General features: G+C 47.6%; 1 protein-coding gene across 5 annotated transcripts in view; it reads right to left on the reverse strand.

Moving 5' to 3' along the window:
• Positions 1-97: 97 nt before the first annotated feature.
• rab11fip3 (RAB11 family interacting protein 3 (class II)) overlaps positions 98-26,037 on the reverse strand; it is a 99,680-nt gene continuing 73,740 nt past the window's right edge. For 4 of the 5 annotated variants that reach the window (XM_069905317.1, XM_069905318.1, XM_069905319.1 and 1 more), the window contains 9 exons: positions 16,463-16,498; positions 14,594-14,684; positions 14,149-14,252; positions 12,591-12,731; positions 5,139-5,220; positions 4,390-4,527; positions 4,074-4,229; positions 3,850-3,990; positions 98-2,729 (listed from right to left, as the gene is read on the reverse strand). In XM_069905317.1, the coding sequence (XP_069761418.1) occupies positions 2,598-2,729; positions 3,850-3,990; positions 4,074-4,229; positions 4,390-4,527; positions 5,139-5,220; positions 12,591-12,731; positions 14,149-14,252; positions 14,594-14,684; positions 16,463-16,498 (1,021 nt within the window). In that variant the 3' untranslated portion in view covers positions 98-2,597. The remainder of the gene's footprint in view (positions 2,730-3,849; positions 3,991-4,073; positions 4,230-4,389; positions 4,528-5,138; positions 5,221-12,590; positions 12,732-14,148; positions 14,253-14,593; positions 14,685-16,462; positions 16,499-26,037) is intronic. The other variant, XR_011347130.1, reaches the window with a different exon arrangement.

Genomic DNA, 26,037 nt, shown 5'->3' on the forward strand with positions numbered 1-26,037 from the left:
AGATAGTGATTTGAATTGATCAGTGACCATATCACCATTCCACATTCCTGCACCAATAAAACAAGTCTATACAGGATTCAGCACGTCACAGTGAACATGAAGGATCAAAGCAATATTTATTCCCTGGTTGTCAGGCAAGTCGATGCTTAGATTAGCTCTGGTGACGAAACAGTACACAAACCAGTATCAGAATTTTCTTTTAAAAACAGATTGAGCTAAATCTCACATTGGTTTTCAATTGTCGGGACAGTACATTGATAAGACTATTTGCATTTAAGATATTTTGTACATTTTAACAGTATCATCTTCTTCATGGGTAGTGAGTGCGAGTTAATGCATTCTCCATAAAGAAATCAACATTTATCCTGCTTCCCTCTCAGTTACCTACTATATACAGACACAATCTATTGACTTTACAAAATTGAGAAGCTCTCAAGTGATTCCACTGAATGCACTGGTTGTCCAACTCCAGCACAAATCTGCCTTCATTCTATAAAAAATAACTTTCTACTGTAAAGGATAGAAAATTCAAAATATACATCGATTTACACCAGATACAATGCAGCAAAGTTTACAAGCAGACAGCAGTGGGTTGCAGGAGGCACTGGGAGAACTGAACTGAAACACCCAAGGACCTCATCCTGAACAGCACATCTTTGCAGAAGGTTGAAGAAAACAGTGAAAGGAGGCTCATCCCAGCAGCAGCTGCTGCTCCAAACAGAACCACAAAGTGCCCTCATCCACACAGATGCAGTGTACTACAATCTGGAACTTCCCTCCCCTCTCACAACCACAAGATGGAGAGGCCCTGAGCAACAGTTTACCGCAATGCTACATGGGAGAGGACTCAGCGGAACCAAGTTGTGCAGTTTTGAATCAGTAACGTGCACTCGCGATACCAGTGGCAACTTGCAGCCTGCAGCTCTCCCACCCCCTTGCCTGAACATAGACCTCCACTACCAAAGAACTGGGTCTCAGCTGTTGGGTTTTAATTCCTCATGTGTTAACTTACAGAAATAAAAGATTAGGCGATTAAATAATAAATAAATATTTTGTTGCTGGGACCCTAGTTCATTTGCCCAGCCCTTAGATTTAATGAAAGGTAAGATACAGGAACAAGAACAATGTCACTGAGCATCACCAGTCATGTTAAACAACTAACATCAGGTGCAACAATGGTTGGGCAAAATTCACGAGCAGATGTGGAAACACCTGGTGTCAGTGGGCAAACTTTGTACAAAGCAGTTAGTGTTACAGTGAGTGGTGTGACATCATTGGAATGCAGCATGTGGTGATTGGAGGGAACATTTCAGAACTAACCTTGTGGAACTTGTGTTCACTGAGAAAGGGAATGTGGCGGGTTGTTTCCCTGAATCACTGAAGTTGCATCATTTCAAAGGCCTCTCCCGACAGACCTGGGATGAGCTCAATACACCAGTCCTTGGAGCAAACATGGTCATCGATCAAGCCACAAAGTCAGTCCAGTACACCGTGCAGGTCCTGCAGTACAGATTGGTGACTGGATTTCTTGCAAAGACTGAGGAACATTATTTTAAAACTTAAAACTCATACAGCAAGGAGACAAGAGGGCCAGTTGAGCTAAGACAATGTACTGAGATAGATTACTGATCCTAAACCTGGGAATCACATTCTAGTTACAAGGTGTGACCATTGAGCTGTGGTGACCCAACACAGTGCAAGTAAAAACACAACGCTGGAGAAACTCAGCAGGTCAAACAGTGTAATTTATAGAGCAAAGATAAAGATACAGAACCAACGTTTCGGGCTTGAGCCCTTCATCAAGGTCTGGAAAAATTCCAGCAGGCAACATCTCACTTCCATCAAATCAAAAGAGTAGCCATGGCTTTACTTCCATGTACTACAAAACTCAGAAATCTCTTCGAGGGATGCCTACCCTTAAATTCTCCTTTGATCTCCATAGGGAGTTCGATGGGATTTTCTCACTGCTCCCTATCTATAATCCCTGCTGGTCTCAAGATCTCCCATACCCACCATGTTGTTTGGGTGCCTGCCCATACCTTGATGAAGGACTGAGTTTCTCCAGCCTGTATCTTTACTTCAGTGATGGTGTCTGCAGATTTTCGTGTTTCACTTCTGACAACACAAGTAGGCTGTATTTGAGAAAAGAAAACTGGAGCCAGCCAGCCTTGTACAGGATTTTACAAGCTCCCATTTGATGACTTGCTGCTCCATGTTCAATGGAGTCCCACGGAGAGCCCAGAGTGAATGGAATATCACTCCACAAACACTGAGCCGTCTTCTGTGATGGCACTGATGCTCCCTTCACCCCCATCAATAATGTGCTACCTCCCATCGCTGAATATTAATGACACGATGTACCATTACTGACCTGTTGTCCGCTCTCTGTGATCCTCACACAAGAACACATAACCTGCAAGAAATTACCAACTGCCTTTCGGATCTTGGCACTCGGACAGGAAGACTAAGTGAGGCTGTGTGGGATTTACACAGGTCCGTGGTTCAAGAGTAAGGACAAAGAATTCTGCAGCCAAATTGCCTCAGGATTTACACACACATGACAGAAGAGCTACTGTTTGCACACTGGTCCCAGGCAGCTAGGAATGTGCCTCAGCTTGCTTGATCTCTAAAATTGCTGGGTTTGTTTCCATGATTGCTACAACAATTCGGTCAATGTAATCCTGCAACCTGTAGTTTATCTCCTCTTGTTTCTGAATAGCATCCATGAGCTGTAAGAAAAGAGAAATTTTAAACAAAGCACCCAGACAATTTGCCCCAGGTATATACCCTGTGACAGAGGTGCTGGTGGAGGCAGGTACGTGCAATGTTTAAAAGACATTTTGACATGTATTTGGATGGGAGTAGGGGGAATTCAGGACCAATGTACAAATGGGATTACCACAGACAAACCTAGCAGTCTGAGGGGCTCATTCCTGTGACATGCTGCCATGTCCTGTTGTCCGACTAGGTCAGAGTTAGACTTCAATAATACCATTTGAGTCATGGGCAAAGACTAAACGTTGTTTTATAGAAAGGGGGGGTGGAGACAAGGATAGCGCTAATGACAAGAGACGATAGTTTAGGGAGAAACTCCAGGATAGTGTTGCCTCCTAGGTGCCAGGGTCAAGGAAGTCTCTGAGCAGTTCCAGAACATTCTCTGGTAGTATGTGAGTGAGCAGCCAGAGAATTTTGTATATACAAATAGAAGGTAGGCTAAAGGCTTAAAAAAAAGGACCTCAAGGGTTGCACCGAGTGCCATGTGCTAGTGAGGGCAGAATAGGATAGGGCTGAGGGAGGGATTCAGGTTTTGGGACCACTGAAATCTCTTCTGGGTCAGAGTACAAGAGGGACTGGTTCAATGCCCTGGCGGGGTAATACGTTAGTGCTACTTGAGAAGGTTTCAAGTGGTCTTGCCAGGGGTTGGACACAACTACTAGTGTCGCAGATGATAAAGCTAAGCAAATATAGTTAAAGCAAGCAACTTCATTTGGACAGGGAGTGAAGGGAGTCTAAACAGCTCCAGCCCCATGCCCATGTGTCAATGGTAAACATGATGCTCAAACTAATTGTAAGGAGAGTTGAAACTAAGGGCGTTTATTTAAGCTCAGTGGGAATAAATTTTCCACACGGTGGGTGTGGAATGAGCTGCTAAAGGTGGGTGAGAGAGGTGGGTACAGTTAAAATGTTTCACGAGGTCATGATTAGGAAAGGTTTCGAGAGATACTAGTCAAACAAGGAGCTTGGGTTGAAAATTTGGCTGGCGTGTCGAAGTTCGACTGAAGGGTCTATTTCTATGTGATAAAACCCTTCGACAGTTGTTTAAGGGCCGTAAGTTAAACACCAACTTACTTCATCCCTGGAAACAGAGCTAATTTCTGCAGCCAACGATTCTGTGATGGAGGCTGTATAAAGACTCTTTGCTCCTTGAATACTCAGGTTAATGATCTGCCCATTCAGCTCATCATTCTGTTCCTTCAGATTCCGGTTATCCTAGATTGTGTGAGAGGCAATGGATTAATACTGCTGACTGAATGGGAGACCCAGGGAGGGGTAGAAACTTCAGCCACGTGTACCTGTTTGAGGCGTTTAATCTCATGCTCCAGTTCAGCCTCTCGATTGCGGCAGTTGTATTCTTGCAGCCCGAGGCTGTTCGACCGTCCACGCAACCTCTCTGCTTCCAGTTTGAAAAGTTGCAGCTGCTCTAGTTGTTTGCGCAGATCTTCAATAAGCTGTGATCCAAGAGAGAAAAGAGTCAGGAGAGGTAGAGATTCTGATGGGAATCTGGACAGTCAGGAAGCACAGATGAGACACCACTCGAGCCCAAAGTTCTCTCACTGAGAGAGGGATGAGACAGGGAGAACAGGAAGAGAAAGAACAAAAATATCTCACCTCTTGAGTGGTTTCCTTTTCCTTTTGGAATTGGTATTTCTTGTGCAAGAGTTTATCTGACAACTTCTGGTTGTTCTCTTGCTCCTCCTTTAACTTCTGAATCAGATTGTCCATTTCATCTAATAGTTTCCGCTTCTCCTGAATGGTAAGCCAATACAACAGTAAGCCCAGGGAGTGTGCACCCCTCCCAATCACCAACCTTCCCTTCACACAGTCACCACACAAGGCAGAAAGAGGTCCCACCTCCCCAACCCCTTCTGCAAGTGCAAACTCCCCATCAGGTAAATTCCCATCTCCCATCACGTTGGTCAGGAGGCCAGGCCTGTCAGCAACAAGAGCTCAATGAACACTGAGCAATGCAGACTGATGAAATTAAAATACTAGTTATGTTACTGAACTCGTGATGCAGAAGCCAGGAATCATGACCTGGAGACCTAAGGAATTTAAATTCAATTAATTGAATCTAATTGGACTGTAATAATGGCTGTAAGACTTCAAATGGAAATCTCTGATGTTTTTCAGGGAAAGGGAGGGAGCTGTTGCAGGACCTAGACTAAATGTGGCCGATTCAAAATTGCTCTTTAAAGCCTAGCTCGGGGACAGGTTGGTGTGGCCATACACAACACAAACATCCTTGCAACAAGTTGATGTACTGGTGACAGTATAAGTGGATGATGTGCGTGAGAAATGCATGTTATTTTCACTCTGCTTGGAGTAAAATGTACAAAGAAAGGGAGATATGAAAGTACCTCTTCCATCCTCTCAACATTGGCTCGAAGGCAGGGAATGCATGCGCGCAGCTCACTGTTCTCCTCATCCAGCTGCTGCAACCTGCAAGCAATCCATACACAAACATCACCCTTAATTCAATGACAAAGGCTCCAATTATGTTCACTCCACCACTACCCACTTCACGATTCAGGTAGCAAGCTAGTGAGGACTAACACAGATGCGTGCACACCCCACGCGCACACACACAGACATGCTGAACTCCAGCGAGATTCCAGATCGACTTTAAAGATCAATTACTTTTCTGATTGATAAGTTGGACCCAGTTCTGGTTGCCCATCTTCAGAAAGGGCATCCATAAATTGAAAAGGTTGTAATGGAGATTCACCAGGATATTGTCAAGACCAGAGGGGCTGAATTATAAGAGGTTAGAGAGGCTTCCCAAGAGCGAAGGAGGTCCCAAGAGCGAAGGAGGTCCCAAGAGCGAAGGAGGTCCCAAGAGCGAAGGAGGTCCCAAGAGCGAAGGAGGTCCCAAGAGCGAAGGAGGTCCCAAGAGCGAAGGAGGTCCCAAGAGCGAAGGAGGTCCCAAGAGCGAAGGAGGTCCCAAGAGCGAAGGAGGTCCCAAGAGCGAAGGAGGTCCCAAGAGCGAAGGAGGTCCCAAGAGCGAAGGAGGTCCCAAGAGCGAAGGAGGTCCCAAGAGCGAAGGAGGTCCCAAGAGCGAAGGAGGTCCCAAGAGCGAAGGAGGTCCCAAGAGCGAAGGAGGTCCCAAGAGCGAAGGAGGTCCCAAGAGCGAAGGAGGTCCCAAGAGCGAAGGAGGTCCCAAGAGCGAAGGAGGTCCCAAGAGCGAAGGAGGTCCCAAGAGCGAAGGAGGTCCCAAGAGCGAAGGAGGTCCCAAGAGCGAAGGAGGTCCCAAGAGCGAAGGAGGTCCCAAGAGCGAAGGAGGTCCCAAGAGCGAAGGAGGTCCCAAGAGCGAAGGAGGTCCCAAGAGCGAAGGAGGTCCCAAGAGCGAAGGAGGTCCCAAGAGCGAAGGAGGTCCCAAGAGCGAAGGAGGTCCCAAGAGCGAAGGAGGTCCCAAGAGCGAAGGAGGTCCCAAGAGCGAAGGAGGTCCCAAGAGCGAAGGAGGTCCCAAGAGCGAAGGAGGTCCCAAGAGCGAAGGAGGTCCCAAGAGCGAAGGAGGTCCCAAGAGCGAAGGAGGTCCCAAGAGCGAAGGAGGTCCCAAGAGCGAAGGAGGTCCCAAGAGCGAAGGAGGTCCCAAGAGCGAAGGAGGTCCCAAGAGCGAAGGAGGTCCCAAGAGCGAAGGAGGTCCCAAGAGCGAAGGAGGTCCCAAGAGCGAAGGAGGTCCCAAGAGCGAAGGAGGTCCCAAGAGCGAAGGAGGTCCCAAGAGCGAAGGAGGTCCCAAGAGCGAAGGAGGTCCCAAGAGCGAAGGAGGTCCCAAGAGCGAAGGAGGTCCCAAGAGCGAAGGAGGTCCCAAGAGCGAAGGAGGTCCCAAGAGCGAAGGAGGTCCCAAGAGCGAAGGAGGTCCCAAGAGCGAAGGAGGTCCCAAGAGCGAAGGAGGTCCCAAGAGCGAAGGAGGTCCCAAGAGCGAAGGAGGTCCCAAGAGCGAAGGAGGTCCCAAGAGCGAAGGAGGTCCCAAGAGCGAAGGAGGTCCCAAGAGCGAAGGAGGTCCCAAGAGCGAAGGAGGTCCCAAGAGCGAAGGAGGTCCCAAGAGCGAAGGAGGTCCCAAGAGCGAAGGAGGTCCCAAGAGCGAAGGAGGTCCCAAGAGCGAAGGAGGTCCCAAGAGCGAAGGAGGTCCCAAGAGCGAAGGAGGTCCCAAGAGCGAAGGAGGTCCCAAGAGCGAAGGAGGTCCCAAGAGCGAAGGAGGCTGAGGGGTGATCTTCCAATGATTTATAAAATCATGGGACATGGATAAAGTGAATGCTCGGTCTCTCCCTCAGCCCTCCCCCCTCCAGAACAGATGGTTCTATAATTAGAGGGCACAGGTTTGAGGGGAGTGATTTGAGGGACACGAGGGGGCAACTCAGAGCTGCCAGAGGAAAGTGTAGGAGTGGGAACAATACCAATACAAAAGACACATGGACAGATGAATGGATAGGAAGGGGCTGGTAGGATGTAGACCAAATACAGGCAAATGGGACTAGCCAAGACTGCCAACAGTCAACATGGACATTGAGCCAAAGGGCCTGTTGCTGCTGTACTTCTCAAATTGGAATAAAAATCTGTTATCGAGTACCAATGTACTCAGCATCTCAGATTACTGGAGCTTCAACATACCTCCCCATTTTAAACTCCAACAACAATGAGCTGTCACTGCACCTGCCTACCACTGTTCTGCAATTCATGGACTGGAACACCTCAACCCCTCTGAACTCTACTCACTGTCAGTATCTCTCCGTTTAGACAATAGTCTGCATTTGATTCCTCTGACATGATCTCACACTTTCTAACATTTAAACTCTTGCTGCCAAGTGTCTACCCACTCACTCACTCACCCACCCATCACATCACCTTGGCATGTGGCAGTCACCTCATCCCCCATCTCATTGGCAAATGTCATTTCTGCCCTCCTCCAGGACACTGATGGAAATAGTGACCCAGGTCCAAGACTCAATCCTTGGCGTTCTCACTGGCTCCCTCCCTCAAGCCTGAGACACCCATTTATTCCGACTCTTTTCTCTGTGATATCAGTCTACAATCCAGGATGACTCACTACTGTGAGCTCGTCCTGTGTGAAAACTTGTCAAATGCCATTTGGAAATCCAAACAGACATCTCTTAACTCTGCTTGTTATATCCAAAATTATCAAACACAATTTCCTTTTCTTAAAACCACGCTGACTTGGTTTGATTATGATCAGATTTAAGTGACTAACTATTCTGTCCTTGATTGTAGACTCCACATTTTGCCAAATGTTATCTGGATGATAGTTTCCCCTCCCTTCGAGAAGAGCAGCATGTTTGCTGACTTCCAGTCTGTTCCAACCCACCTTGCATTCAGTGAGCTTAACAAAAAGAAACCAATTGGAGCCAAAGTTTAAAGATTTCTTGTCAGAGTGCATACATAACATCATATACAACCCTGAGATTCTTTTTCCTGTGGGAGAGGCAGAACCACCACTCATTGGAAATGCAAAAAACTGTGCAGAAAGGAGAGAAAAGTAACCTGGGGATTGTCTGCCTTTCGTCCCATTAGTTCTCCCCCTAGTACCTTATCCCTCATGTTTGGATTGCTCCAAGTTCTTCCATGTTGTTTGAACTTAACCCTACTGTTACCTTTGGGATAAATGCAGCATCCTCCACTGTAAAGACTGATATTGGATTACCATATCTGCCATTTCCTGTTATTAATTCACCATTTCATTCTCTTACCATCCCACTAAGCTAGTTACCTTATTGTTTACAAACTTACTGCATTCCTATTACTTGCAAGCTCTCTATTTTCTCCTTGTTAGTTTTTTAGTCTCTTAACCATTGGAAAATCACAGATGGCTCATATTTCGCAAAGCATCCCTCTTTCTAATTTGGACAAGTGTCCGCTGACCACCATGATGTAGATGTTTAAATATCTGCCCATCCACTGACCTATCCTTTAACCTGTTTACCCAGCCCATTCCAGACCTTCACACCTCTGTAACTGCCCCAGGTTGAGGACCTAGTTTTGGTTCCAAGCCCTCACCCGTCAGGAAATCGACCTGCTAATGACGTATCTGCAGTCAAAAGGCCTGGTAAAGCCAAGAGAGAGTTAACTCTTGAATAACTATTGGGCAGAATCACTGCTCATCTCACATCACATGGTCATGCTGAAAAATAATAGCATAAAGGAGCCCTTTAATTGAAATACAGCAGAATCAGTGGAGAAGTGGCTAATATTTCAGATAATGACCCATTCAAACAGGAAAAGTGAGAGAATGTATTTTAAGTTGCAGATGGTCTGCACAGTTAGCACAATGCCTTTCAGGACTGGTGTTCGAATCCTGCGCTCTCTGTAAGGAATTTGTACGTTCTCCCCGGTGATTCCGTTCCTCCCACCATTCAAAACTTACCACGGGTGTAGGATAATTGGGTGTAAATTGGGCAGCACGGACTCGTGGGCTAAAATGGCCCGTTACCCTGCTGCATGTCTAAATTAAATTACATTTTTTAAATTTAGAAAAGAAAGGGAACAGAAGGAATGTCTGCAATCCAGGTGGGTCCAGGTTACACAGTTGTCTATTTAATAGAAGAATGAGGACAGTTGGAGAGAGGAGGAAAAATTCACGCTGCAATGGAGAGAGGTAGAACGTGCAGCATACATGGAGGGTAAAATGCGTTAATGTAACAGGTGAATACACCAGGTCCAGTTAGCTCTAGAACAATCAGGAAAGGCTGGTTATCTGAAATTGTTAGGCCCTTTCATGCCAGGTCTCTGCCTGGAGACCGGCTACAAGCGCAGAGGGAAAAACATAAAACTCATCTCTCACGAGCAGCCCTAAAGCTGCTCCAGCGTCGCATTCATGTCGAGCGGCCCTCGTAGCGCCCCTCCGGTGCTGTAGTGCCACCCATCATGAATACGTTGCAGAGCAATGGCTCTCTTCCCTACCCATATCCCCCACACAGCTGGAACCACTCTGTTTCCCAAGAACAGTTCCAGCTGTATGGGGGATTATGGGTAGGGAAGACGGCCATCGCTCTGCCACATTTTGAGCTGCAGAGCGGCCCTGAAGGCTGAAAGCAGCCCAGTGTGGCTGTCACAGCATACACCAGCCACTGCCGTGATGGACCCCACCAGCCGCCACTACCTGGATGGCCCCTGCCTTGAGGGGGTCATGGAGGGAGTGGGGAGATGGGTCGCGGGCACATTCAGAAAAGTAAGTGTCTCGTTGCAAGAGTGGAGGACCTCTGCCTTTACAGTTGGGCATTTTACTTGCTTGAAAGTGCCTGTTGAATAAAGTCTCGATAGGCAGCTAGACAGGTAGTTCAAGCTTAAGTGAGCTTTGTTGTAATGGTGTTGAAACCCAAAGCCAAAGAGGTCAGGGTGGGAATGGGACCCTGCTACAGCAATTGAGGCATCTCACTGGCTCTACACAAAGCCCTGGAACAACTGAACAGATGCTTTTCATCGACTACAGTTTGGTATTTAACACCATCATCCCCTCCAAACCGATCAGCAAACTCCAAGACCTGGGAGTTCATACCCCTCTGTGTCATTAGATCACAGATTTCCTCACCTCCAGACTATAATCAGTGAAGATTGGTAAGAACTTCTCCACAATTTCCATCAGTACTGGAGCATCACAGGGCTGTGTTCTTAGCCTCCTGCTCTGCTCACTTTATACCTACGACTGTGTAGCTTGGTACGACAATAACACCATCTACAAATTTGCTGACGATACCACGGTAGTGGGTTGTATAAAGGCAGGGGATGAGTCAACATACAGGATGGAGATTGAAAATTTGGCTGACTGGTGCACCAACAACTAAGGAGCTGATTTTGACTTCAGGAAAGGAAAGCCAGATGTGTACAATCCAGTGATCATTGGGGGATCAGGGGTGGAGAGGGTGAGCAAATTTAAGTTCGGTGGCCGGGGGGGGGGGGGGGGTCACAATCTTGGATGATATTTCCTGGACCCAACACATCAATGCCATTATGAAAAAAGCACATCAGTGCCTCTACTTACTCAGGAGTTTGCGGAGGTTTGTATGATACAGAAACCCTGGGAAATTTCTACAAAGATGTGGTGGAAAGTGTGCTGACCGCCTGCATTACGGTCAGGTATGGGGACACAAATACCCCTTAGCATAAAGCCTTTCAAAAGGTAGTTGACACAGCCAGGACATCACAGGCAAAGCCCTCCCCACTATTGACAGGGAACGCTGCCATTGGAGGGCAGCAGCGATCATCAAAGACCCACACCACCCAGCACACACTCTGTTCTCGCTGCTGCCATCAGGAAGGACACAACTCGAACCACCAGGTTCAGGAACAGCTGCCTCCCCTCCACCATCAGACTCTTCAATAACAAACTCAATCAGGGTCTGGTTTAAGGACTCTTGCTGATTTTCTTTTGTTCTCTCTGTATTGCAGTCTATTTACATTCGTTATCTGTTTATAGTTCTTTGCTTACATGTTTACGCTGTGGAGTTTATTTTTTGCACCACCAATTAGTGGTAATTCTTCCTGGCAGGAAACAGGGATCTCAGGGTTGTACTCTGACAATAAATCTGAGTGATGAGAGGGAGACTCCAGGTCAGTCTGGGACAGACGGTCATCCAGTCTGCACTTGGTACTCACAGCGGGGTCTCCTTCACAAGAGTAAGTGAATCACAGTTTCACCCAAAGGACTGCTTGGCTTCCTGTCCAGGAGGACTCAAGGTCACCCGGGAGAGGCACCAATTCACCTGCATTCTTCCCATCTGCAGCAGTAACATATGGTGCTCCAGCTTTCAATTCACATTTCCATCATTTGAAGTGATGTTTAGCAGCTCTTTGACCACAAGCTCTGAGTGCACGTTGAATCCATTGATTGGCTGACTGCCGTCACCACCAGTTAAAGATTAAACAAAGCTTCCTAAAGACAAGTGATGAAGTTATCTTGTGGCTTTCCACAGTTCCATTGCCTATGTCTGACATGAATCATAGACTATTTTCCCTATAGCCCAGTCTATTCACTTGTCTACCTGACCCAGGAAGGGCTCAGGCCCGAAATGTCGGTATGGAAACACACCTTTCCTGAAACAACACCAACCTCAAATGTCCAACACAAACAACTTGAAGGGGAAATGAAAATATTCCTTCGAGGACAGGGCAAAGATCAGACTTACCACAGGTGGCCCAATCACAGACACTGATCAGCAAAGTACTGGACCAGGGCACTTACAACAGCTCTGGGACACCGGCAGCAACCTCCAGGACAGAGGAAATTTGCTTGTGGACATGGTACCAAAGAGTGAATGCGGCAACTCATGGACATCACTGACCAGACGCATGAGAAAATGCAGATCTAGAATCTGCTGGATCTAAGAATGTTGAAGGGTTCTGGCTGGGAACATTGACCATTCATTTGCTACAATGATGCCACTCGACTCACTGAGGACCTCCCGTAGTGTGTGTTTTGCTAACATTACTGACCATATCTGCTTCCAACAATCCTGGCCACCTCCTCAAGTGTTGAACGGAGAGGTCTGTGGCCACTTCGGATGGTATGGAGTGTGTGACAGTGCAGCTTCTAACCAAGGGCCAAAACCTCCGTTCTGTGGATACATCCAACTTCATTTTCATGCAACAAATTGCGTTGGTACCCAGTGAGCAGATTCAAGTACCAGTCTGCTTCACATGTCCTTACCTCCTCCAAGTCCCCCACCATCAGCCTCCAGCCTGGACCCCACATCAAATTTAGAAGAACAGAACTTGTTCTTGGATTACCACCACTAAGTTTGAGGCAAGAGTGAGTTGGAGAAAGAGGTTTGCACCAGCACTTGTAACAGACATACGTTTACCTGGTTTGTAGATTCTCCATTTCAATGACCTGCTCTCGCTCCACTTTGCTCAGAACATCTTTCTGTCTTCTTATTTCCTCCAGTAACAACTGTTCCGACCTGGTCTCCTGTTCTTTCAGCTGTTCTTCCAATGCATTTGCCCTGTTGGGAGATGGCCAGAGAATGAGCTCTTGCATTGCCTCCACACCACTAGTGAGTCTCTGCCTTCATTAGCCTGACGTGGCCATTATTTTTAGCAATGTCAGAACTATACCCAGGAAGGGGAGCAAAGGGAAAGTGCCAGCTGCATTGAAATGATCCATTTAACTCTGGTTGTCAGATCATTTAACAAACCCCAACATACAGTAAAACTCCTGGTATCAGAATTTAAGCAACCAGCAAAAAAAAAAGAAATAAATTATAAAAAACTAAAAAATAAGAACAAAATAATTGGCAAAAAAAATATGAAAGTTTAAAATTGTAAAAGTAAATATTCTCTGAAGTAACACATAAACCTTTGGTGAACATGGGAGCAAAATATTCAGCCAGTGAGAGCCCTGGTCGGGTTTTCTCATAGCAGCTGTTTGAGTAAAGTTGTGTGAAACAGCAATGACGTCGCCCAGGATGAAGAGCGGGTTGATGCCGTTCAGCCTTGGGGTGCCTGCTTAGTTAGAGTCAACCTGGTCAGAGGCTTTATCTGTAGACATGGACGGGCGGGGGGTTAATTTTCTATAATCTTATTGTTCATCTTTCGGACGGCTCTGTGGAGGGGGAAGGAACCTGTAGATGTTTTCAAAGAAAGTGAGTGAAAATAAAAGTAAAACATTTGAAGTTTTGTCCAGTGTGTCCAGTAAACAGTTTATTCTTAACGCAGGTGTATTGGTTAGACATTGTAAGAGGAAGTGCCGATCAACCAGAAAACACGCCAATCCCCATAGATACTGGATACCAAGGGTTTTGCTGTATTGTGAAGCAATTTGTAACATCAAACTGAACTCAGCACAGAGATCAGTGGGAGGTTGAAAGAGAGACAAGCAGACAGGGATAGAGGGCAAGTGTGGAGTTACAGAGGATTGGAGTTAACACAGTGCTCGTTGTGGGATGGAAATTTGATGGTGATTCCGGCTGACACGCTGGAGCGGTGGGCTGGGACGACCGACACGCCGGCGCGGGGGCTGGGACGACCGACACGCCGGCGCGGGGGCTGGGACGACCGACACGCCGGCGCGGGGGCTGGGACGACCGACACGCCGGCGCGGGGGCTGGGACGACCGACACGCCGGCGCGGGGGCTGGGACGACCGACACGCCGGCGCGGGGGCTGGGACGACCGACACGCCGGCGCGGGGGCTGGGACGACCGACACGCCGGCGCGGGGGCTGGGACGACCGACACGCCGGCGCGGGGGCTGGGACGACCGACACGCCGGCGCGGGGGCTGGGACGACCGACACGCCGGCGCGGGGGCTGGGACGACCGACACGCCGGCGCGGGGGCTGGGACGACCGACACGCCGGCGCGGGGGCTGGGACGACCGACACGCAGCCGCGGGGGCTGGGACGCCCTCCCCAGGCCTCCTACCTGTGCACCAGCTGCAAGTTCTCCTGCTTAAGTCGACTGTGGACTTCCCCATTCGTTGTATTTTCTTGTTCCAGCTCTGTAACCCGCTTTTCCAGGACTATCACCTGCCCAGCAAACAGAGGGAGAAACAGATGGTATGAAGGGCTGTAAGCTGGGCGTGAGCATGCAAGAGGTGAGGGAAGAGTGTGGGCAAAATGATCTCTGCCGAAGCTGAAGCCTGAAAACAGCTGCTCAGGCCTGGGATATTGATGAGTGTCAGAAAACTTGTTTGACAGCACAGGGAGTATTTCAGTGAATATAGAGCCAGAGGTTTGAACACAGCTGCACTCAAGCCCATTCCTCCAGACTACAAACAGTCTAAAACAGTTTCTAAACAAAGTACCAAACACCAGCAACATTTAAACCGATGTGTGAGAAACGGCAAGCCTCCATTTTGAATTCTGACCTGGTCAGTGAGATCCGAAGGCAAATGGCTCAACATGCTTCCGGGGAGCTCCTCCATGCTGTCGCTGCTGGCTGCGCTGTTGTGGAGGTGCCTGCAAGAAGAGAAGGGTTTCAGTATTGACTGCTGAAGGCAGAGGCAGCTTCCAAAGCTGGCAGCACAGTGCAACCTCTCTTTGGGTGAGAGCTCGGGCAAGCTGTGCCAGGCACACCACTGTCTGTCTGTCTGACTGGGCACCGTATAGTCTGAACCAGCCAACCACACATCTCTGTTGAAGCCACCTCCCATCGCACTGGCACTTCCAGCTCACACCACTCACATTTCAGCATGAATAGATTCCTTCCCAGTAGATGGAGTCAAGCAACACAAAGTAATTCCTCACCTGAAACTATCCACAAGTACATCACACAATGGTACAGAAACAGGTCCTTTAGCCCAGTGTCTGTGCCAACCATGAGGCCAAACTAAGCTGCACATATGCTTCATGTGATCTACATCCCCTTCCCCTCCCCATTTCTTGCTTTCCCTGCCTCAAACATGGCTATCATATCTGGCTCCACCACTACCTAGCAGTATTGCAGGAGCCTAACACTTCAGGTATGGAAAAAACTTGCCTCGTAAATCTTTAAACCTTTCCCCTCTCACCTGAAAGCCTTATCCTCTAGTTTTTGATATATTCATTCTGGGGGGAAAAAAATGCCCCGCCCCTTGTGATCTTGTATTGCTATCAAGTCTCCCCTCAGCTCAAGACTCCAGAGAAAGTAACCCAAGTTTGTTCAACCTCTCATCTAATACACTCCAATCCAGCCAACACCCTGTTTTTTAACCTTTGGTATATAAAGGACACTGTTTGACCTGCTGAGTTTCTCCAGCTTTGTGTTTTTATAACAGCCTGGTAAACCTCTTCCACACCTACCCAAAGCCAACACATCCTTGCTGTAACGCAAGCACACAATACTCCAACTGCGGCCCGACCAAAGTTATGTTCAATTGCAAGTGAACTTCCCAACTTTTAGAATGTCCTGACTGACAAGGCAGGCGTGCATTCGCCTCCTTTACCTCCCTACCTACTTGTGTTGCCATTTTCAGGGAGCTGTGGATTTGCACCCGAGATCCCTCTGCACATCAACGTGCCAATAGGTCCTGCAATTTACACTACAGTTTCCTCTTGCATTTGATCTCCTAAAATGTATCATCGTGCAATGACCCTCACATCTGCCGTGTCTTGACCCAAGTTTCCAGCTGACCTACATCCGGCTGCATCCTTAAACAAGTCCACAGCACCATCATCTTCAACCTTGTTAAACAGACCACCTCTATACAGATCCACAGCAACTCCCCAGGACAATGACCATCAGAACAGAGCTCAGATCAATTGACTGTGAAAACTGTGATGCTCTCACAGTATTGCAGCACACAAGACCCCACACAAATCAGTCATTAGCCCCTATCCCTCCAGCCAGCAAGTCTTCCCCATCCACCAGTTTGATATCAGTGTCTGAAATGCCCAGAGTAAAAGTCCTTACACAATGCATTGGGTTGAATATTTCTGTGCAATAGAAAGATACTGCCAACCAATTCAAATGGAATGGGTTGAAAGTCTGTGCAGGACTTGGGACAGTCCCACCAGGCACATCTGAAATACCTCTCAGCGATTTGGAGGTAGCCAAAATCTGAGAAAGGCATCAGTTATACAAAGCTGGCAGCATCCAACTACCTTCATCCCTACATTTCAGCACTTGCACCAGATTTGTGCCACTTTAATCCTCATCTCATTGAGGATCTCCAGCAGATGTACTCTCTCAGATCATTCATTCCTCCCACCAGACCTTCATGTTACACTTCCAGTCTTCAATTGCAAACTCCACTTACCGAGACACCTTCTTGCTGCCGATTCTCATGATGGGGCTAAAAGCAGAAAAAAAGGATGTAGAATCAGGAACTGAAGCAGGAAAGTGGGAAATTCATGCACTCCCACTCCTTATCGAACTCTCCAAATGGAACAGGCAGACTTTGGGGCCACCGCTTGAAAATTATTCCACACCCACGTGTTCCTTGTTAAAGGTGTACTTTCATTACTGGTAGCATGGAAAGGGCTAGGAGATGGCCAGGTGCTGTCACTTAGCAGGACAAGTGTTCAAAGTGGTGGTCAACAGTCGAGGCTCAGCCCTTCCTCTGGAAGGGCATTAACAAGTACCCAGTAACTGCCCCAAAATGACATTCCCATCTGTGGTCATTACCCAGAATCTGAAATCAACTTCATGATTTAAAAAAACGAACAGTGATTTCAGGAAGTGAAACCTGTAAACTGTGGTCACACCTCATTCACAGGACTTAAGTCGCGAAGAGAACATACAGGAGAGAGCAGGAGGCAGCTAACCCTGTCGAGCCTGCTCCACCTTTTAACAAGACCATGGCTTATCCGACCCTGGACTCAGTCGGCTCCACTTACCCACCTGTTCCCCTTAACTATTAATTCCTCTATTATTCAAAATAACAAGTGTTAAATACATTCAATGAAGCAGGCTCTCTTTCCTCACTGGGCAGAGAATTCCACAGGTTCACTCCTCTCTGGGAGGAGAGGGGTTTCTTCTCACTGGTCTTAAATCTACTCTCTGGAATCTGGAGGCTACGCCCCGCGTTCTAGTCTCACCTCCCAGCTGAAACAACCTCTATCCCTTTTAGAATTTTACATTTCTGTACAAGACCTCTATCAATGGACAGAGGATTGTTCTCCGAGTCTGGTACACACTTTGAACCTGGAAGTGTTCCAGTTTAACTGCATGTGCTCTCAGGACATTGTGTTACTTCACTAGCATGACAAACATAACTCTTGTCAACCAAAGCAAACAAGTAGCCTCCAGCTCCCATCCAATCATTGCAGACAGCGTTGCTCACTCAGCAGATTTAACCCCCACCCTCCTTCCACTGTTGGAAACAGGAAATCCTCACTGATTACTGCACTGGTTGCCTCCCTTCTGCTGCCATTGCAAAATCCATAGTTACCTTTCACAGTCATCCCAAATCGGTTCTGGAATGTCAGGGTGGGCTGAATTTGCATGTTTCCACATTCCAATTCAGACAAATGAAGGGGGATCCAAAGGCCAAATCTCCATTGGCCATCGTGTCAGAGGTGCACCAAAGAAGAGGTACAAGGACTGCCTAAAGAAATCTCTTGGTGCCTGCCACATTGACCACCGCCAGTGGGCCGATATCGCCTCAAACCGTGCATCTTGGCGCCTCACAGTTCGGCGGGCAGCAACCTCCTTTGAAGAAGACCGCAGAGCCCACCTCACTGACAAAAGACAAAGGAGGAAAAACCCAACACCCAACCCCAACCCACCAATTTTCCCCTGCAACCGTGTCTGCCTGTCCCGCATCAGACTTGTCAGCCACAAACGAGCCTGCAGCTGACGTGGACATTTACCCCTCCATAAATCTTCGTCCGCGAAGCCAAGCCAAAGAAAGACACAAGCATTTCCACACAGAGCCCCCGAGCTCCAGCTTGATTGAGCACCATCCTCATTTCTACTGTCGAGGAGGGAGAGGGTAGCTGCCAGTCCCAAACTAAGTGCTACTTCTCTGTGGACAGACCGTCTACTGCAGACTACCACAACCATTCATTTAAAGTTCCTGTAACTTCACTGCCCATTCATCCTCACCAGGGGGCAGGCTTACTCACATTTTCTGATGCAGAGCCTCTCACACCATTATCAAGATGGTGAAGTGCATCTTAGTGCAACACCATAGGATGTAGCTGCAGAAATAGGTCATCGAGTCTGCCCTGCCATTTAATCATGAGTTGCTTCATTTTCCCACACAGCCCCATTGCCTGGAATTCTCCCCATAACCTTTGGTCCCTGGCTAATCAAGAACTTATCAATCTCTGCCTTAAATACACCCAATGACCCAGCCTCCACACTGACCGTGGCAACAGATTCACCACCCTCTGGCTAAAGAAATTCCTCTGCATCTCTTGTCAGAGACTCTCCCACCCTAAGAAACAACTTGGCCACAACCACCCAGATGCATCCCGTAACATATCTATCCAAATTTCTTCCTTAATGACAATTTCATGCATTTTCCTGACTACAGATGTTAAGGTTATAGGCCTCTAGATATCTCCCTTCAGCCTGCATCTTTTATAAACAGCGGCCTGACATTTGCCGTCTTCCAATCCACCAGGACCTCCTAGAGTCCAGAGAATTTTTTATTAATGACCACAAGTGCATCGACTGTAACTTCGTTCTTTCAACCCCTGGGATGCATTCCATCAGGACCAGAGTCCTTATCGACCTTTAGACCCACTAGTTTGCTCAGCAGTACCCTGTACTGCGGATGATGGTGTCTGCATTGAGGTCCTCACTTCCCATCATAACCACCCTTTTCTGCTTCATACAAATAGATAGATTTTAACCATCTGATTTTGTATTTTGTGCTAGTTTAATTTCACAATTATTTTTCCTTTCTTTATTGCTGTGTTTAATGGATCTTCGCTACTTTTTAAAGTTTTCACAATCTTCTAGTTTACTACTACTGTTGGCAACTTTGTATGCATGAGCTTTTAATTTGATACAATCCTTTATTTCCTCCATTTCTTAAATTTCCAGATGATCAAAGTGGTGGTTTAGTGGAAAATAAGGATATCGAAAAATCTGGATGAGTTGGGCCAAGGAATGACAGATGGAATTTAACTTGGCAAGTGTGAAGTTTGGGAAATTAAACCAGGGCAGGTCATACACTAATCATAGTAGAGCCCAGGAGTCCTGAAGCTAGGAATAGTGGAGCATAGTTCCTCGAAAATGGTACCTTAGGGGGACAAGTGGTGAAGGAATTCGGCACATTTGTCTTCATTAGGCAGGGTATGAAATTGTCGAGTACATTATATGTGCACTGAAATTCTTCCTCATTGCGGTCATACAGGTATGTAGGATACAGCAATATGTCCAGACAGAAGGAGAGATAATGATAGGATAAATAAATATTCACAGATGTCGTCAACGAAAGAACAAAGTGACATTTCAGTCGTGCAGAACGATCTCGAATACATTTGTACAAGTGTGGCATAACCTACAATGTAGTGTGTACAGTTCTAGTTCCCAGCTATAGGAAGGATATCAATCAGTTGGAAGAGATGCAGCAGAGATTCTCTGGGATGTTACTGGGACTGGAGGGTTCCAGTTGTAGAGAAGTTAGAAGTGTAGATGAGTGACCTCCATGAGGTTTATAAAATCAGGAAGATGAATAAAATGAAGGCTCACTCTTTCCCCCTGGGTAGATGGCTCTTGAACAAGAGGACATAGGTTTAAGGTGAGAGATGTCACTCAGAAGGGGCTCCTTATCTAGAATGGGCTGCCAGAGGAAGCTGTAGAAGTGGATAAAGTGATGATGTTCAAAATATATTTGGACAGGTAGATGGACAACCCTTCCAAAAAGGATTATGGATATATGCCAACTGTAGGCAGACAGTCCCAGCCCAGAATGCCAACTTGGTCAGCAGGAACTAGTGGGGCCAGAGAGCCTGTTCGGTGCTTTACGACTCGATAAATACACTAAAGAGTTGAACATTGTTTGAAAGATTGTGGACAGGGAGGGGAGTACACTCTACAAAGAATCAGAATAACCTTCCATTTTGAATTTCCAGCCAGAGATTAAGACTCAGGACTGACAAACAAGGTCTCCACAAGCATTGTACATTCTGGATTAATTCACACATTCAGAGTTTGGGATTATTTCACCAAGAACTAACCACAAAATCATTTTCTAATGGCTTGCTGACACAACACCAGGCTACTATTTTTAGTGCAGAGTGTTAAACAGAAAAATATCTGGAACAGAAGAATTCCTTGATAACGGCTGGTGAAAGCACACACGTCATGTACAAATGTAGTGGAATGTTAAAGGTTTCAGATAATTGTTGGCCAAGGACAATGTTATGTACTGATAACATTTGTGGGAGAATTCCATGCACATGTGAGTAGGACTGGTGTGCAATGCAACTTAACTGCAGAAAATATTCAGGACCCCATGGAGAATCTGTGGAAAGATAAAGAATTAACATCTCAGAACAGTCCCAGGACGTGCGACCTGGTCTGTTTCTCTTTGCAATGAGTAAAACACCAAAGTCTGCAGACATTATGGTTGAAGTAAAAAACACGATGCTGGAGAAACTCAGTAGGTCAAACAGTGTCCTTTATCGAGCAAAGATAAAAATACAGAACCAACATTTCGCGCTTGAGCCCTTCATCAGAGTTTGAGCAAAATGTTGGCAATTTTGTCAGGCACCTGCCAACATTTTGCTCGTACCTTGATAAAGGGCTCAAGCCCAAAGCGTTGGTTATGTATTTTTATCTTTGTTGTATAAAAGTACAGCAAAACCCCTGGCACCCAGAATTCAAGCAACTGGCAAAAGGAATTGAGGAAAATAAATAAGAATAAATTAATAGTAAAAATACGCAAGTTTAAAATTGTAAAAGTAAATGTTCTTCAAAGTAACATAAACCTTTGGTGAAGATGGGAACAAATATTCAGCCAGTGGAGAGCCTTGGTTGGACTTTGTTCGTAGCAGCTGTTTGAATAAAGTTGTGTGAAATAGCAATGGCATCGCCCAGGATGAAGAGCTGGTTGATGCTGTTTGCTGTTCAGGTAACTCTCAAAGTGTCTCCTTTTCCTTGCTTAGTAAAAGTCGTCCCAGTCAGAGCTTTTATCTGTAAACTTGGGGAGTTAATTATATATTGTAGTCACACTAGGCAAGTGGTGAGCAAAAGAACCACAGAGTCGAAAGTGAATTCATCCAACTGACTTTAATAGATCTCTTGCACACGTTTAAATCCCTCAGAACCCGATGATGCCTGTGACTCCCAGGACCTTAATGACATTTGCCACTTGCCTATGGGCTTGCCCTGCACCTAGAACTCAGTCAGATCTGCTGCGGACTTGCCTGCGACTCTGTGAGCTGGTTTGCCTGTTAAGTGAGCAAGCTGTGACTTGACCCGCCCCCCACCCCCATAACAGGAGTTAGGAGGTGTGGAGTCCACGGCTAACATCTCTTTAATCTGTTTGGGTGGCCAACCTCGTCAACATGAGGGAGGCAGATTCACAGGGGGTTCCAGGTCTAGGTGCACCAGCTTGAGGCGGTCAATGGTGAAGGTCTCCTCACGGCCACTCATGTCAAGGACACACATGGTTCCATTCTGACGGACCACCTCATAAGGGCCCTCGTACGGCCACTGGAGTGGAGTCCAGTGCATGCCCCTGCGGGCCAAGATGTAGTCGCAGACCCAGAGGTCCTTTGGGGCAAAGGAAGGAGCAGAGTCATGGAACGAGGTTGGGACAGGAGCTAGTGTTCCTACCTTCTCTCGGAATCTTGTGAGCACTGCTGCTGTTATCTCCTCTGTGCCACAGCCACTGGCACAAACTCATCTGGAACCATCAGTGGGGCACCGTATACCAACTCTCCTAATCCTGGCCTTAGAGGCATGCCATCAAGGCCGACCAGGTACCAGTGGAAACGGTCTACCAGTCCGTTGGACTGCGGATGTGGGTGCAGCTGTGTCCCAAGTAGCTGTGCCAGTGCTTACATGAACTGAGGTGATGTTAAAATGTGCAACCCAGCTTGCAATGAGGGCTCTGATGAAGGACTCTGAGGACCTGTCAGTGAGCGGTACAGCTTCTGGCCACTTGGTGAACCTGTTGACCACGGTGAACAGTTACCTTGCCTGCTGGGAGACTGGCAGCTGACCGATGACATCCACGTTGGGGGGGGGGCCTTCAAGTGCCTTTGGAGTTTGGAGGTCTGGGAGTATATGCATTTCAGGGCCTAGTGCTTGACCTGCTTGCGTAGGCTGTGCCAAGCAAATCTATCTGCCACCAGTTGGATGGTTGCCCAAATAGGCAGGTGGGCCGAACCATGTAGTATGTCGAAAACACGATGCCTCCAAGCAGCTGGAATGATGGGCTGGGATTAGCCGGTGGATACATCAGAGAAGCCTGCTGCCTGTTGGGCCAATGGGGATGTCCTCAAGTTGCAGGCCCGAGATTACGGTGTGGTAGGCCACCATTTCTTCATCCAGCTGTTGTGCCTCAGCGAGCACCAGTTAGTCCAACCCTGGGCACAGGAAAATGCACTGAGTGGATGAAAGTGCGAGACAGTGCATCGGCCACGACATTGTTTTTCCTGGAGATGTTTGACGGTGGTGGTAATACTCTCGAGATGTATGACACGTGGCGTTGCTGCCGTGCTGACCATGGATCAGACACTTTGGCAAGTGTGAACTTGAGGGGTTTGTAGTCCATGAAGACTGTGAATTCCCACCCCTCCAAGAAATACTGAAAGTGCCAGATGATGAGGCAGAAGGCTAGCAGCTCCTGGTCGAAGTGACTGTATTTCAGCTCGGGGTGGGGAGGGGCTGCAGGTGCCAGCTGAAGAATGTGATTTCCACTGACCCTTAATTAGTTGTTCCAGCTGTTGATGCTGAGGTGGAAGCATCAGCCGTGAGGGCTGTGGGCACAATCACCCGTGGGTGCACCAGGAGGGTGGTGTTTGCAAGGGTGTCCTTGGTCTGACTCCATGTCCCGGGTGATTTCCCTGGTCTTGCCGAACATCAGGCAAAACGGGGTCACTTGATTCGGGCCGCTGACGGTAGGATCGTACCCTGAACTCCTGTAGGCCCTTGACTGTACTTGGCCTGGCAAACTGGCGTATGGCCTCAACTTTCACCAGCAAGGGAACCGCTCCATGCCAGTCGATGTGGTGCCCAAAGAAATCAAAAAGCCCAACAGCTCAAACTGGCACTTTGCGGGGTTGATGGGCAGGGCATATTCACCCAGGCAGCGACAGAAATGGCATCAAATGCTCTTGTTGCGAGGATCAAGACATCATCTGAGTAGATGAAGATGAAATCCAAGCCATGCCCAAGTCCATAAGCTGCTGAAACATCTGTGCCACGTTCTTGAGTCCAAAAGCATCCGCAGGAATTCAAATAGGCCGAATGGAGTGATGAGGACCGTCTTGGGGTCATTGCTGAGGTGGACAGGAATCTGGTGATACCCGCAGACCAGGTCGACCTTGGAGATGATGTGTGCCCCGTGCAAAATTGGCTGTAAAGTCCTGAGTGGGGTTGGCCGTAGTGGCATCGTTGAGCCTTCTGTAGTCACCGCATGGCCTCCATCATCCAGCTGACAGGCACCATGTGCAGCGGAGAGGTCCACAGTCCGTCTGGGTGCCAGACAATCCCCATCTCCTCCATTTTCCTGAGCTCCTCCTTGGAGAGGTGTAGTTAGCTGGGCGGAAGCCTGTGCACCTGGGTGTGTAGCAGTGGTCCTTGAGTGGGAACGTGGTGCTGTACACCATGCTTAGGGGCGTCTGTGGAGAACTGTGATGTAATAATGGTTGGGAACTCTGCTAGTACTCTGGCAAGTTTGTTGCCTGACAAAGTCAGAGTCCAGGTGTGGGGCCGGTAACTTGGCTTTGCCGAGCGAGAAGATCTGGAAGGTCTTGGCATTCACTAGGCGCCATCCCTTGAGGCCCACTAGAAGACAGTGCGCCCGGGGGAATTCTGCACCCAATAAAGGCTGCGATCCTGCTGCCAGCGTAAATGACTAGGTGAAATGGCTGGAACCAAACTGTAGTGGGATGGTTCACATGCCATGTATGTGAATACTGTAGTTGGCAGCAGTGAGTACCGGTCCTGACTTCCCAGCGCAGGTGTCATGGCTCAAGGGGGGGACACTAACTTCTGCCCCTGTGTCTGCAAGGAACTTTCGGCTGGAGTGTTCATCCCTTAAGTAAAGGAGGCTATCGTGGTGGCCAGCCACCATAGCCATTAGCAATAGCCGGCCCCGGCATTTCCTAGTAAAGAACAGGAAGGGCAGCAATGGTGGGTTCCTGAACCCCACTTTTGGTGGTAAAAACACCAATGGTCTGAACTGGGCCTTAGCGAGTGATGCAGCAATTTGGTCGATGGAGGCCCCACCATGCTGCTTGGTGTGCCATAGGATATCTGTGCAGGCCGCAACTTTGAAAGCTTCACTGAAATCATCCTCAGCGATGAGGAGGCGGGTATCTTCTGGCATCTGCTTGAGAAAGACTTGCTCAAACAGTAAACATGGGTTATGGCCATCTGTTAGTGCCAGCACCTCATTCATTAAGGCTGATTGGGTGCAGTCGCCTAGGATGTCCATGTGGAGCAACCGCTCTGTGCGCTCACGGCGGGAGAGGCCAAGAGTTCGGATCAGGAGCGCCTTGATTGTTTCATGCCTGTCCGCAACTGGTGGCTGGTGTAGGAAGTTGATGATATGGCCTGCTGTTTCCTGGCCGAGTGAATCAACCACACATTAGTACTTTGTGGCGTCTGAGATGATTTGCCTGACCTGGAATTGGGCTTCAGCCTGTTCAAACCAGACCTGCGGCTGCAAGGGGCAGAACCCTATGATGCCTGTGACTCCCGGGACCTCTATGACATCAGCTGCCTGCACCCAGAGCTCTCACAGTTAGATCTGCTGCAAACTTGTCCATGATTCTGTGAGCTGGTTCACCTGTTGTGTGGGCAAGTCGCCTCAATGTAATGTTATTGTTCGTCTTTCGGGCGGCTCCACGGAGGGGGAGAAAAGTTGCAGATGCAGCAATGGTTAAATGTTTTCAAAGAATGTGACTGATAATAAAGTAAAATGCTTTAAGGTTTATATATATATATATATATATATATATATATTAATGTAAGGAAAGTTTGTTCAATGTAAGTACAGTGTAGTAGTTTTGTCTTTTAAACTGTTCATTCTTAATGCAGGTTTATTAGTTAGACGTTGTAAGAGTAAGTCTCAAGCAACTGGAAAATACACTTATCTGGCATCTACCAATCCCAATAGGAGCCGGATACCAGGTGCTTTTACTGTACTTTATAGAACCAAGAAAGATACATAACTAACATTTCGACTTGAGCCCAACCTTGGGCACCTGCTACATTTTCCTCACACCTTGATGAAGGGCTCGACCCTGAAATGGTGGTTATGTACCTTTATCTTTGCTACATAAACTTTGTCTTGCTGAGTTTCTCCAGCATTATGCTTTTCTTCTCTCCACCCAGATACTGCCTAACCTCCTGGTTAGTTTTAGCTTTTGCAGATTTTTGTCTGCGGTGAATTGATTACAGGCAATGAGGAAGATGTAGTAGAATAAAGGGGACAACTCTGAGAGTTGGAACCAAAGTGACCAGCAAGGATCGAATCATCAGGTAGAGATGGAGATGTGAGACGTAAAGCTTCTTTCTCCAGTTTCTTAAATTTTCTGTAGATAGTTGATGGTAGTTTAGTGGAAAATTAGGATATCCAAAAGTCTGGACGAGTTGGGAAGGTGGGTCAAGGAATGGCAGACGGAATTTAACTTGGAAACAGTGAAGTGTTGCAGGCACTTGAATGAAGGCAGGAAGAATGAACTAGTTGGGCTATTC

Source organism: Narcine bancroftii, chromosome 12, assembly GCF_036971445.1.
Source record: "Narcine bancroftii isolate sNarBan1 chromosome 12, sNarBan1.hap1, whole genome shotgun sequence".
Lineage (NCBI taxonomy): Eukaryota > Metazoa > Chordata > Chondrichthyes > Torpediniformes > Narcinidae > Narcine > Narcine bancroftii.